General features: G+C 40.6%; 2 protein-coding genes across 3 annotated transcripts; both read left to right on the top strand.

Moving 5' to 3' along the window:
• The first annotated feature begins 1,199 nt into the window (after positions 1–1,199).
• hoxa9b (homeobox A9b) lies at positions 1,200–3,184 on the top strand. Its single transcript, XM_058648403.1, has 2 exons — positions 1,200–2,471; positions 2,904–3,184. The coding sequence occupies exons 1-2, from the start codon at positions 1,952–1,954 to the stop codon at positions 3,140–3,142; spliced, it is 759 nt and encodes a 252-aa protein (XP_058504386.1). The 5' UTR covers positions 1,200–1,951; the 3' UTR covers positions 3,143–3,184.
• A 6,615-nt stretch (positions 3,185–9,799) lies between these two features.
• On the top strand, positions 9,800–12,259 carry hoxa2b (homeobox A2b). Of its 2 annotated transcripts, XM_058646795.1 has the most exons (3): positions 9,800–10,877; positions 11,335–11,733; positions 11,839–12,259. In XM_058646795.1, the coding sequence occupies exons 1-3, from the start codon at positions 10,424–10,426 to the stop codon at positions 12,027–12,029; spliced, it is 1,044 nt and encodes a 347-aa protein (XP_058502778.1). In that variant the 5' UTR covers positions 9,800–10,423; the 3' UTR covers positions 12,030–12,259. The 2 variants fall into 2 exon arrangements, with proteins under 2 accessions (XP_058502778.1, XP_058502777.1); XM_058646794.1 differs by having other exon boundaries at positions 9,804–10,877; positions 11,335–12,259.
• The last annotated feature ends 785 nt before the right edge of the window (positions 12,260–13,044 follow it).

Below are 13,044 nucleotides of genomic sequence, written 5' to 3'. Positions count from 1 at the left end.
TCTTACTTCATTCAGAAAGACATGGACAGTGCGTGGTGTTCATTTGTATTGTAGAACAAATTCACACAAAAAACAACATCATATATAAAGTATGTGGACTATTATAAATATTACAATATTATGATTGTGTTGTGGTGACCGTGCACTGCAGCTAAAGCGCTTCTTGTTTGATGGAATATTTTGAACTACACAATATGTGAACAAGCAGTGATTTTATTATTATTATTATTAGTATTATTATTTGTGTTATTATTTATATTATATGTTTTTTAACATTGAGCACTGATGCGTTTTATTTGTATGACACAATATTAAATACTATAGTCACATTTTATTCGCTAACTTGAATATTATATAGACTGCATCACAAAAAATGGTTAAAACAGTTTAACTGGTGTTGTTTGGCTTCCGTTTTTCTGCGTCTTCACAGGTTTGTAAAAACGGTTACAGGCAAGAGCTTACAGCAAAAAAAGCGACATCCTTTTCACATCTGGAAAACAGTAAAAAGCGTCAGTAAAACGGGTTATAGCAGATTTTGCAGAGGAGGAGAGCGGACTGTTGAGTGGTTTAGGTAGTCTCATGTTGTTGTGCTATGTTATTATTGCTCCCACAACACGAAACTGCCTTGATTACCCCAGTAAAAGTCGTCGCATCGTGAAAAGCGAATCACTGTTAATAACTAATCACATTTTTCTTTCATAATTTGGCACAGACTCAAAATCCAAACGGATTACTCCAAAAAAAAGTGCACTGCTGCTTGTGAGTCATACACTATTTTGTGTGGGGTTTTATTACATTATGAAGCCATGGCATTGTATTCATATTTTACAGAGATACAGAGTTTTCACCGTGGTTGTAATTTAACACGTACGTGTCTAAATGGCATGTGAAGCGAGTGTGTGCATCTAAGCAGCAGGAAATGAACGACGCAGGCAGGGAAAGGGAGGATTAAGGCTTGTATGTGTCCAGGAGAGGAGGAAAGGACAGGACAGGACAGACAAGGCCTCGGTTATGACCATTGAAGTCCGCCAGTTGCCTCGCCATAGGGAATGCCGGATGCGTCTGCTTGGCCCAGAGAAAGGACACAAAGGCCGAGCTTTATTGGTGATATTTAGCTTAGACAGCCAGGTTGTAACCTGAAGAAAAACAACCCAATTGCCCGTGGTAAAAAGGGGACTGTTATATAGCACCCAAATAACCTCACCCCACTTTCCGTTTTAGATTGCCTTCAAAGTGGAACCCGGCCGCAGCCCTGCAGATACAGCACCAATGTGCATCTTGGAAACGCTCCCGCAATGTGTTTAGATACTGTAAAAACCCAATGGTGCCTTAAACACGTCTTTGCTTGTTTTATCTTATATAAAAACTCGGAAATGTTGCACTAAAATCATTTCCTTTCCAAAGCAAGAGATTTATAGAAGGAGGTCATTACATTATTGGGCTAAACGCTGTTTAACTATATTATTTTGGACAATAAATTATCTCATTAAGTTTTTTATATATATATATAAAAACAGAATCTTTTAAAAGGAAGAGGTGGTCTGATTTTCCCAAATAAATGCTTTAAATTAGTATCACGCCTGAGTCACGTCACAGCCACAGTGTATTCGATTACACTGCCATAACATGTCTTGACAAAAAAAATCCAGCGTTTATTGCTTATAAAACGAAATATTTCCCAATAAAGGCGCGGGGATTTGCTATTAAAATCTGGTGGGGGAAAATGGTGGCCATTTAGTTGAGCAGCAGGCTGATTTATTATTTATTGTTCTGTCCCACGGTCACGTGTTTGGGGCGCCCTATCCAGTCTTGGGCAAGGTTCAACTAACTGGACGCATTGAGCTGCAAGCTGGTGCAGGAACGCAGCACATTATATCATGCAATGAATCTGCTTTTTCTGAAGATTGCAGGACTCTAACGCGATATAGTTTTTTTTCCTGCCTCTTTTGCAATGTCGACGCTGGGGACGAGTTATTACGTGGACTCGCGTGTTCTTCCCGAGCAGGAAGATATGGCACCGAGGTACTCATCAGCTGCAGGGGTGGAGCAGGCGGTGCTCACCGAATATGGCGGACAGGAGTCTTGTTCTTTGCAGACGAAATCTTCTATTTTTGGTGGATCTTGGAGTCCCATCTCGGCCCACCCTCCGAACACAGCCACCCCGACCTACATACATCACCATTACACGAGCAGCGGGGACAGCGATGGCATGTTTACGCGCTCCTGGGCGATGGACCCGGTCTCTGCGTCCCTGTGTTTAACGGGATTACCGTCGGCAGCCATGCACTATGAGATCAAACCCGAGCCTCTGATTGGGAGTGCTGAATGTACAACTTTGGAGACGCACACACCTCTTTTGTCTGACATTGAAAACGGCGCTTCCCTTACGGAGCTTCCGTGCGAAACCACATCCACGTCTAAAACCATTGACGACAGCCCGTCAGCAGATGGGAAGAGGGAGATAGAAGCAAGTAAGCAACGCAGCGCTTTACTTATTATACTCATGCTCACATTGAGGAGAAAAAGATGAATCAGAAATACTTGTCTATTTAGTGTCATGGTCTTGTATGTTGTGGATTTAGTCTAAACGTGTGCGTAAAAATGGTTTATTGCCACTATTGTTTGAGATCAGTGCATATTCATGCATGCATATTCTTTTAGATGGTTCATTCACTCCATGTGATTGCACAAAGGAACTGTGGCACATATGTGTCCATGTCCTCAGAATGCACGGTGCAGAGTGAAAAATAAACCAAGAAAATGTTTACTAATACTAATGCGGTTGGCACGCGCATTTCTCCTCTTGTTTGAGAACCCTACACTGTGGCAGCATTAAGGCCTAACTGAACTGTCTTCTCTTATTTATTTATTTTTGACCCCCCCCCCCCCCCCCTTGTTTCCAGATAATCCATCGTCCAACTGGCTTCACGCGAAGCCCACCAGAAAAAAACGCTGTCCATACACAAAGTACCAAATCCTCGAACTGGAAAAGGAGTTTCTGTTTAACATGTACCTCCCGCGGGATCGTAGATACGAGGTAGCGAGAGTCCTGAATTTGACCGAGAGGCAGGTGAAAATCTGGTTTCAGAACCGCAGGATGAAGATGAAGAAAGAAAACAAAGACCGGCGGAGAGACAGTTAACTGGGTTTTTGAACTGATGGTGAATTTAGTGTCTGAGGGGGAGAGCGGGGGGTTGGGGGGGGGGTGAGGGGGTGGGGGGTGACTGTCCTAAATATTCCTGAGCTGTTACACTCATTGTTGTAAAGTTTGTGTTGTTCAAACAACACTGGATGTTTTTTTCCCTCCTACAATATCCAGTGTTTTAATGTGAGAGGACGCAGTGTCTCGTCAGAATTTAGATGTTGTAGTTGGCGCACACATGTAAAGGCCTGATTAACCACTGCAGGCCACTTGTTATTTGCATGAACTGATCCTTGACTTAACCTGAATGTATTTCTGCTACCTATTTGCATCGTTTAAGTTATTGTTTTTTGCAACTTTAGATGTTTTTTAATTCTTTTTAATCCATTTGTGAAAAGAAGAAAAACACTGTGCACATTTAAGATACCTCGTAGTTCATAGGGTCATCCATAAATAAAGAATAGTTTGTATAGCAACATGAAAACAAAATGTAATTTTTTTTTAGTTTGTTATTACTTTGCTTAATATTTGCGTGTTATATTCCTAAAATTAACAGAAAAAATACAGTTTATTTAAGTAATGTTATACCACCTAAAAGTAATTAAAACAATTAAACTAAAATGTTTTTACTACTGGAAAAACTACTACTTGAATAAAAAAAATAGACTTTTATTACATTTGGTTTGTAAAGGTTTTATGGCGCCAACAAACCAAATGAGCCACAAAAACTTCCCCAAAGCTTGTCCACATTTATTTTTCTTCTCAGAAATACTTTTATCTACTCAGCTAGTAAATAGCTGCATTTTAAAAAAAAAACATTTAATCATAAAACATCCTGAAAATAATAATAAGAAATCGCCTTGACAGTGTCAATTCATTCCTAAAAAATGGTTATTTAAAACAATGACTATAAAGACACAAAAACAACATTAAGGCAGTAAATAATAATAATAAAGTGCATCTTTAAGATGAGCAAATTATACAATCTGATAAGGAGACAACACATTTCAGCATTATCATTATCACGTATTTATCACCGCATCGATGTTAACTCTATCTTTTCTCTGACAATCTCAGCCTCGTGTGCACTAAACCACAACCACAGCTTCAACTGTTTATAAGGTGTGAAAGCAGCAAAGCATGTGGAGGCTTCGTGACGGCAGTAAAGCAACATTTCAGAGAGGGCAAAGAGTCAAATATGTAATATTGCTGTAAGATAGGCCTCGAGCTACACACACACACGCACACGCACGCACACACACACACACGCACACACACGCACACACACAGAATTACAGGGATGGGTTTCTCCTAAACCGTCTAATTACTTTACAACCGTCTACCAACAATTAAACAGTGGCGGTGCAGAAACATCCGTTTGTTGTTTTGTCGCAGCACACACACACACACACACACACACACACACACACACAATAAGCTTTGAAGAAAAAACCCACAACATTCATTTAAACTGAATATATCTATCTATCTATATATATATATATATGTGTATATGTATATATGTATATATATATATATATATATATATATATATATAACAACAATAATAATAATAATAATACATCATACTTATATAGCGCTTTTTTGGACACTCAAAACACAAAAACAAAACAAAGGACAGGACTGAAAAATGCTGTGTATATATGTATACACACACACACACACACACACACACACACACACACACACATATATATACTGTATATCCTGAATCCGGATCACCATCAAAATCTAATAATTTGGTCTTTGGACCATAGAAAACTTGATTAAAAATCCATGTTATGCTCCTCACAAACAGACAAACAAATCAAAAGCATGGGCCAAAACAAACATAACCTTTATGTCAGGGGGAGGAAAAATAAATAGAGTTTAGTAAAAGGTGAAAAAGCACCATCGGTCTGCTGCTGCTGGAGTCAGTGTCACTGCGCTCTAGCCGCCAGCAGGTGGCGGCAGCGGCTCATCTCAGACAGAAGCGACGCGGAGCCTGAATGATGCGTTCAGGCACACAAAGGCCACTCCCCGTTTATTAGAGACATGCGCCACTCGTGTCGTTTCCGTCATTGAACATCTAATCCTGCTAAGTGTTCTGTGACTTTTCAGTCCTTTAATTGTGGCATGAATTGCTATCAAAAAAAAGATGCTCTAGTAATTAAAAGTGAGCCTTTGTCTGACCAGGGGTTCCTGCATTTTGTAGTGTCACAGAAAAAGTTTATGAATTCATTCCACTTTGTCCTTCTGAAGAGGTTAGAGGATTTTTCTCCTGCTCACAACCTCATACATGCTCAAGTAAACTGAGTAACCCAATAACATTAATAGACTAAACCATTTAATGTGCAGCTATGAAGATACAGATAATTTGGGGCAAAGTGTTATTGTTATTGTTATTATGGTGAACACGGTGACGTGCATTCAAGGGAAGGTGTTCAAGTAAAAAAAAGCCACCCCATCATAATTATTATTTGCAATTATTGTACTTACTTATGTACGTACTCACTACCAACTTACTGTGTAAAAATGACAATTTAAACGCAGGTTTTGGCAACATTACACATTTTGCCTGAGAATGAATACAATGGATCACCTAAAAAGTTAAACATATAGTAGACAAAATAATAATAAGTGGATGAATGAATGCATGTCTTTCAAAATGGGCACGTTTCTGCTCAGAGGGCAAAGGAATAGGTGTTTGAGCACCACCTGTGGTGGACCTGTGCATGTCCATGATGTTTATCATACACCAACAACCTCCTTTTTGCCAGTAATTACACTGCACCTCATCAAGTGACATGAACTTGAGTTCCTAAAAAGTGAGAGATTCTTCAAACCTTCCCTTCCTTCCTGTTTTCCTTCAGCATCCCCCCCTCTCCTCCCCCACTCTCCCTCTAAAAGGTCACCCACATGAAGCTCATTAACTCTCTTATTCCTCTCTGGGCCTGAGAGACAACTGAGGTCATTATCTCACCAAAAACAGGAGAAAATGCAGATGATATTTCACACAGACCTTGTCTTTGGGCACTGAAGAAGACAGTTATGTCATTGCTGTTTGACCCTCCATGAGTGTTCCGATGGACATCTTCCGTGCAAACATCAGTGTGAGGAGCCGAGCTGCAGAAAAACAGAAAGTTGCTTGGATGTTCCTTGTGCCGACCTGTGCTGACCCCTATACATCACTGCTCTTGACATCGCGGGTGACAGAAGAATCCACGAGTGAACTGTGGAGAAAATAAATCTGTTTGGGTCACTTATCCTACTCTGCCAACTGCTGAAGCTGAACAGGAATCCGAGGTCACTTATGTGTGAAATAGCTCTGTGTTATTATAAAACCCATCAGAAATTATTCACAACAAATCACATAAAACACATTTTTATTGTTATTTTGCTATAATCACAGAGTAAGAGTGTTCCCTTGGACGTCAAGAACTATGTGTACATTTACACATATTTTTATATGTACTGTATATATACACTAATATACTGTATTCATGTAACATTCCCTTTCCTGCAGAGGTTTCAAACTTGCAGCCCGCGGGCCACATGTGGTCCATCAATCAATTACATGCGGTCACCATTAAATATAATTTAATAATGAAAACATGGCCCTTCCTTGTAAAAACAGCAGAGGTGATAGAATAATAAATACGTATGTCAGCAACATTTTTTTAAATTAAAATACATTTGGCTGTATTTGTCAAGTGTTTGAATTACAGTTATTATTTACTTATTTATAGATTTATTTAGCCTCATAAATGTTATTTTTTTTCCAATTATTATTATTATTATTGTGAGTTATACAACATTCCATGCTAAAACAAAAGTGTTTACTTGAAATTGATGTCAAATTGAATATCCCAACATCATTATTGCAGTATCATGATGGAATATAGTGTTGTCATTTTTAAGTTTTCTTTCTGGATACTCATTGGCCCCCAGGTCATTTGAGTTGAGACCCCTGTTTTAGTGGGAGTTACAAAAAAACAACAACAGCCAACCAAACAAAATCAGACTTTTAACTAAAATAAAATAACACGTGTGGCTTGAGCCACATTGTCCCAAAATACTTTTTTCATTCTTCTATGTTGCCTCCTTTGTAGAGCATGAGCAGGAAGTGAACTGACAGTCTTGTCAGTGTACATGTGGGAGAGGTTTTAGACAGTGGCTATAAATAAAGAAGAAAATATCATTTGTCTATACAATTTATTATTTTGGTATCATATCAAGAATTTCGTCTTCTGATGATTTTCTGAGAACAAAAAAAATAGAAAACAAACAAAAAAAAACACTTTTCCGCGTGACCCCCCCGTGTGATCTCTATATTTCACGAGCACATTGACGACATGAACAACAGTTTGATTTGTGAGGCTGTAACGCGAGTGAAGTATCTGTCAAATGTGCCCATGAATCCTGCAGCCTCAATAAATAAAACTGTAATATAAAAAGCTGCTTTGTTTCCAGGACACAGACAGACACACACACACACTCACACACACACACGGAGAATGAATGCACCCTTGTATATTATTTTTTTGTTGTTTTCCCCCACAGACATGAATATAATGTGATATATAACATAATGCAGTGATAATGACAGCAACAGCATGCCATAAACACCATCAATCATCCCAGCAAATACCATTCCAACAATATTAGCCCATAGTCTGAGTGTAAGAGGTCCATGTGTAGTAAAAGGTGCAAAAGGAAGAAGAAGAAGAAGAAGCATAATTTACACAAGGAAAAGAAAACAGATGCACATTAATGAATTCCCATGTGTTTATTTATGTAGTGTCTGGTTCAGCGAATGACAATATTTCCAAAGCAGATATACAGACACGTATTATAATGGAGTATTATTATTTGTGCTGGTTTGGCCCGCTTGTCTCGCAGATGTCTCTTGTTGTTGGAGAACAGACGGGAAACGTGGTGTCGCTCCTGCTCCCATGTTCATCACCACACGCACACACACACACACACACACACACACACACACATACACACACACCATTGTCTGCACTCGTTCAAAAACAAGCAGCGAAATTAGGTGCTGTATGAACAATAACAAGAAGAAGAAGGATATATAAATCAAGAACAAATAAACAAAAAAAACTGATTCCATATGCGGAACATGTCCATGTTTCAGCATGCAATGTTTGGATTCTTGGAAATCAAACAGTGTATGATTCACTCTCCACGAGGGTCTTTGTTCTCTCTCTTCTTTTCTTTTAATCGTTGTTCTTTTACACCTGTGTCCACTGAAGTTTCTCCTCTCAGGTAAATAAATCCACATGGTCCAAACAAAACAATCACACATTTTCATTAGCAAAACAAGTGAAATGATAGTTTGGATAATAATTGACATACATAAGTCGAGCTGTGGCCTCCACACGAACGAATCTCGATCCACAATTAATCAATTACATTTTCAAATAGATTTCCAACATTATAGAGCACCTTTTTGTATAATATAAAATGTAATATTTGGGCTATTTCTTCACACGATCTACCTTGTGAAGACCTACCTTCTACCTTGACAATATCTATATTCAAAGCGCGTGTTTACGAATTATCATCAGTCGAAATATAGGATAATTACGCAGTTACATTAATATTTTAGGGACATATTAAATATTTCAGACACATGTAAAAGCAGATATATTTATAAAAAAGAGGAGGCCAGACAAAGAGTTTGTCCACGGGGAATGTGACGGAGAGAAAGGTATGAGAGTGAATGGGATTTCTGCTGAATGCCAACACCCACTCACCTCAGCAAACAATTGATCCTATGGAGAGAGAAAAAAGCTGCTCCGTTCATTTCTAAACCACTAACCAAGTCCGTTTATTTCTTCATTCTTTTCTCATGCCAGGATAGTCCTTTTAGCAAACGAAAAAAAAAAACAACACAAAGTGTCTTTTCAGCTGGATTACTGATTTATTATCGAGCGAGTGCGCAAAAACCTTCGTGCGTAATGGCCGTGCGTCTTATTCGCGTTTCCATGAAGAAAATCCCCACATTTCTAAGTGGAACACTTCTAGATACAGCCAAAGCCAGAGAGTGTCTGTCCTCTTCCTGGCCATATATGATCTAAAGGAGTGTTAGGTGGTTTAAATGTGTTCTTAGGGCAGGGAGCTGTCAGACCTTTTGGTGAGAAAGATTGATCACACACAGGCTACCGGGGCTCTTTGTTTAGAGCCCGAGCAATAAACAGCCTTTCCTCTGCTTCGCACTACAGTGACAAATCATGTCCACTCTCCGCTGTGTTGTAACCAATAATGCAGAGGCATATATCGATGATGGCCTGGGTCAATATTATCCCTATATGTGTACAATGAAACTGGATGTGTAGCCGGGAGCTATAAAATGATGACAAATGCCTGAGATGTATCCAAACAGTGCTTTCTTTCCTATACATCAGATATTGTATTTAAGCATAGGTAATGCATATAGGCTATTATATGGACTTAAATGCTAAATGTGCCTCCATTAATGTAATTTATTGAGCAGCATAACAAGGGATTAAGGGCCAAAATGTGATGAATGTGAAATCTGATGAACATAAAATATCTCTCTCTCTCTCTCTCTCTCTCTCTCTCTCTCTCTCGTGTTGGGGGAGGGGTGGTGGTGGTGGTCGTGGAGGAGGACATGTTGCTGTGTGTGTGTGTCTGTCTGGCGCAGCTTTTCCTCTCTCGCCAAGCAAACCAATTGAACAAAGTCTGAAGATTAACGCCTTGGCACTGACAACGACTGCGGGCGTCGCGGTTTTTACGAGACACAAATGTGACTGACGCAGTGATTTGTGGAGTGCCACGCTGGGAATGAATGCGCCCGCGCGCACGAGAGAGTTCCGAGGACGCGCAAAAGCATTGACTCCTCGGTGAAATGTCTTGGTGGGTGGGGTGTGTGGGTGGGTGTGGGTTGCAGAAGTGAACAAACTGACCAGAAGAAAAAAAAAGTGTAAATAAAGCAGCCACTGCCCCCGGAATGAGGCGTTACCTCTGAGTTTTCGATCAATCACAGGGGACAGTGGCTTCTTTTGATAAAAAAAAAACCCAAATTGTCATTGGGCAGATGCAATCATGTGACAAGCAGCACGGTCTAATTCCAACCATGTCCCCATGAATGCAATAGTTTATGGCACAGAGGTCTCCATGCGACTATATCCAGTTTAGCATAGTTTATGAAAACAAACTGCTTGCCTTTATTGTTATTTTTTTAATATTAGTACTATTTTTTGCCCCTGTGACATCAGCGGGACAAGACGGAGGAGGATGAATTACGAATTCGGGCGAGAGAGTGGTTTTATCAACAGCCAGCCGTCGCTCGCTGAGTGCCTGACATCTCTCACTAACCCTGTCGGTGATGCATTTCAGAGTTCATCAATCAAGAGCTCGACGCTTTCACGCTCGACACTGATTCCTCCTCCCTTTGAGCAGACCATTCCCGGCCTGAGCGGGGGCATCCACCCACGACACAGCCGCTCCAAGCAGCAACAGCAGCCGCAGCAGCAGGCGGTGAAAGGCTGCAGCCCGCTGCACACTGCGTCTCTGCCCGCGGAGTATCCGTGGATGAAGGAGAAGAAAAGCATCAAGAGGAGTCAGACTACTACTACTACTACTACTACTGCTGCTGCTGCTGCTGCTACTTCTGCTGCTGCTACATCTTCTTCATCTTCTTCTGCCTCTCTGGCGACTGACTCCTCTCCGCTCTACTTCTCACCCCAAGGCAAGACATGATGATTAATAACCTCCATGTAAAAAAAAAAGGCTCTCCTTGTCTCAGGATTCTCCTGCATCCCGCAGGCCTTATTGTGCAGCGTGGGCGTCCCTTTATAAGCCAGGGCAGGATTTTTGATTTAAGCATGCTTAATCTCATCAAGTAACGCACTGGCTTGTGATGCAATGTAAAAGTGTTAATGCTTGACAGTAATGGAGAGTGATAGATTATTCTTACACGGGCCAGCAGCTGGCATGTTCATTAATCTTCACCCTGCGTCCTGTCCTGTCCACGTAGACCCATCATATTCTGTCTGGGGCCCATAAATCTTCCCAGTCCCGGTGGATGGTTGCTTTGCCTGCCTGCTTACACCACAAGTTGCACCCCACGTTCTGTTTTCCAACCGTGTTGCTGTTTTATTTTCGATCACCAGATAACCTTTGCTTTATTATTATTATCATTTTAGGTTCTCCAGAGGTACCAGAGGGAGCCGGAGGAGCATCCAGGAGGCTGAGGACTGCCTACACCAACACGCAGCTCCTGGAGCTGGAGAAGGAGTTCCATTTTAACAAATACCTGTGCAGACCGAGGCGAGTCGAAATTGCGGCTCTGCTGGATTTAACGGAGAAGCAGGTGAAAGTGTGGTTCCAGAACAGGAGGATGAAGCACAAGAGGCAGACGCACTGCAAGGAGAACCGCGACAGTGAGGGCAAATACGCGTGTGAGGACGACGGGCCGGAGGACGAGCTGGAGCAGGCGGTGGAGGACATGGACAGCAGCGCAGCCGGGACCCTGCTCCTGGAAAGGGACAGATATTTCCACCAAAATACCTTGACTGCACAACAGTGTCAGAACGGGAACAATGGTGAGGACCAAAGCCCGTCTGTTAGGCCTTTGAACAGTGATGAGAAAAATCTGAAACATTTTCCAACCCCGACACCCACTGTTCCTATCTGTGTGTCCACAATAGGCCCGGACAATGACAGTTATTCCCCGGGCCTGGACGCTTCTTTGCAGGATTTCCACGTTTTCTCCTCCTCCTCCTCTTTCTCACCGAGTTTGTCAGATTCAACACAAAGTCCCCCGCCTTTACCGACCGAGACGTTTGACCTCTTCTCTGAAACACTCACCACCATTGACTTCCAAAACCTGAGTTACTGAAACATTAGTTGTTGTTGTTTTTTTGGTTAACTTTTATATCTTGTGTTATTTTGTCAGTGTACTCAATTAATCAGGGGGAAATATTTAATAGACCTCACAACCAAGGTAAGTTAAAAAAAAAACTATTTTGTCAACACGGGCTGTTTCCAGGGAGGATATTTAAACATTTATTTTTATATGGATGTCAGCTATAAGCAGAATATTTTCCTTGAAATAAAATGTCAAATTGAGAGGAATCCGGTGGCATATTGTTCTTTTTTTCTCAACGTCTCAAATTCTGCTGATTTTAGGAAAATAACCTAGAAATAAAAATGTGTTAAAGAATAGAATTAATAGAGTTAAATTCAGCAGGCACGCGGCATATCTTTTACAATCACGCAAACGTTCCTTACAAACTTCCTTCAATTAAACAAATTGTCCAACAAAATATGCAGGAATATTATAGGCTAAATTAAAATGAATTGCACTCGGACATTGGGGAAAAAAAAGGAGAAATCTTCTGTGGAAGCCACGGCCCAGAAAAAGAGAGAATGTGTTGTGATAGTTGACTGCTGGGAGTCCCAGGCCAAAAGCTATGACTTTTCTTGGCTCTCAAATTAAATTTTATTGCCTATAAAACTCACAGCACTGAGGGTGCTTGTTTATAGCCTGCTCCACAATGTAAGGCAAACTCTGAATTAACAATCGCGCCTCCGCCAAGATAGTCTTCATTAACAATTTTTTTTTTTAGTTTAATTCAAAACAGCATTTTTCCCTCCCTAAATCGGTATAAATTATGCTTAAATTGGGTTTGTGTGCGGGAGCACAAATACACAAATAAACCACGGACAGATTCCAGTTAAATAGCAGAATGTTTTTATTCTGTTTACTGGCAACGAATTAAATGCAAATTAGAGTAAAGCTGTAGAGATAAATATGAAAATATATCCAGTCATATTTTACTGCTGAACATATTCGTCACACCGACCAGTTGATCCTCAGCCATTCAACAACAGTTGCTGCAGTTTTGCTGTGA

This window comes from Solea solea, chromosome 13 (assembly GCF_958295425.1).
Source record: "Solea solea chromosome 13, fSolSol10.1, whole genome shotgun sequence".
In the NCBI taxonomy this organism is placed as follows: Eukaryota; Metazoa; Chordata; class Actinopteri; order Pleuronectiformes; family Soleidae; genus Solea; species Solea solea.
Note: the sequence above shows the minus strand (reverse complement) of the source record. Positions and strands in the feature narration are given on the sequence as shown.

Bases quoted from the DNA above. Each gene is read 5' to 3' on its own strand.
- hoxa2b (XM_058646794.1), top strand. From the start codon at position 10,424: ATGAATTACGAATTCGGGCGAGAGAGTGGTTTTATCAACAGCCAGCCG. The intron at 10,878-11,334 runs GCAAGACATGAT...TTATCATTTTAG, and splicing joins GCTCTACTTCTCACCCCAAG to GTTCTCCAGAGGTACCAGAG.
- hoxa9b (XM_058648403.1), top strand. From the start codon at position 1,952: ATGTCGACGCTGGGGACGAGTTATTACGTGGACTCGCGTGTTCTTCCC. The intron at 2,472-2,903 runs GTAAGCAACGCA...CCTTGTTTCCAG, and splicing joins GAAGAGGGAGATAGAAGCAA to ATAATCCATCGTCCAACTGG.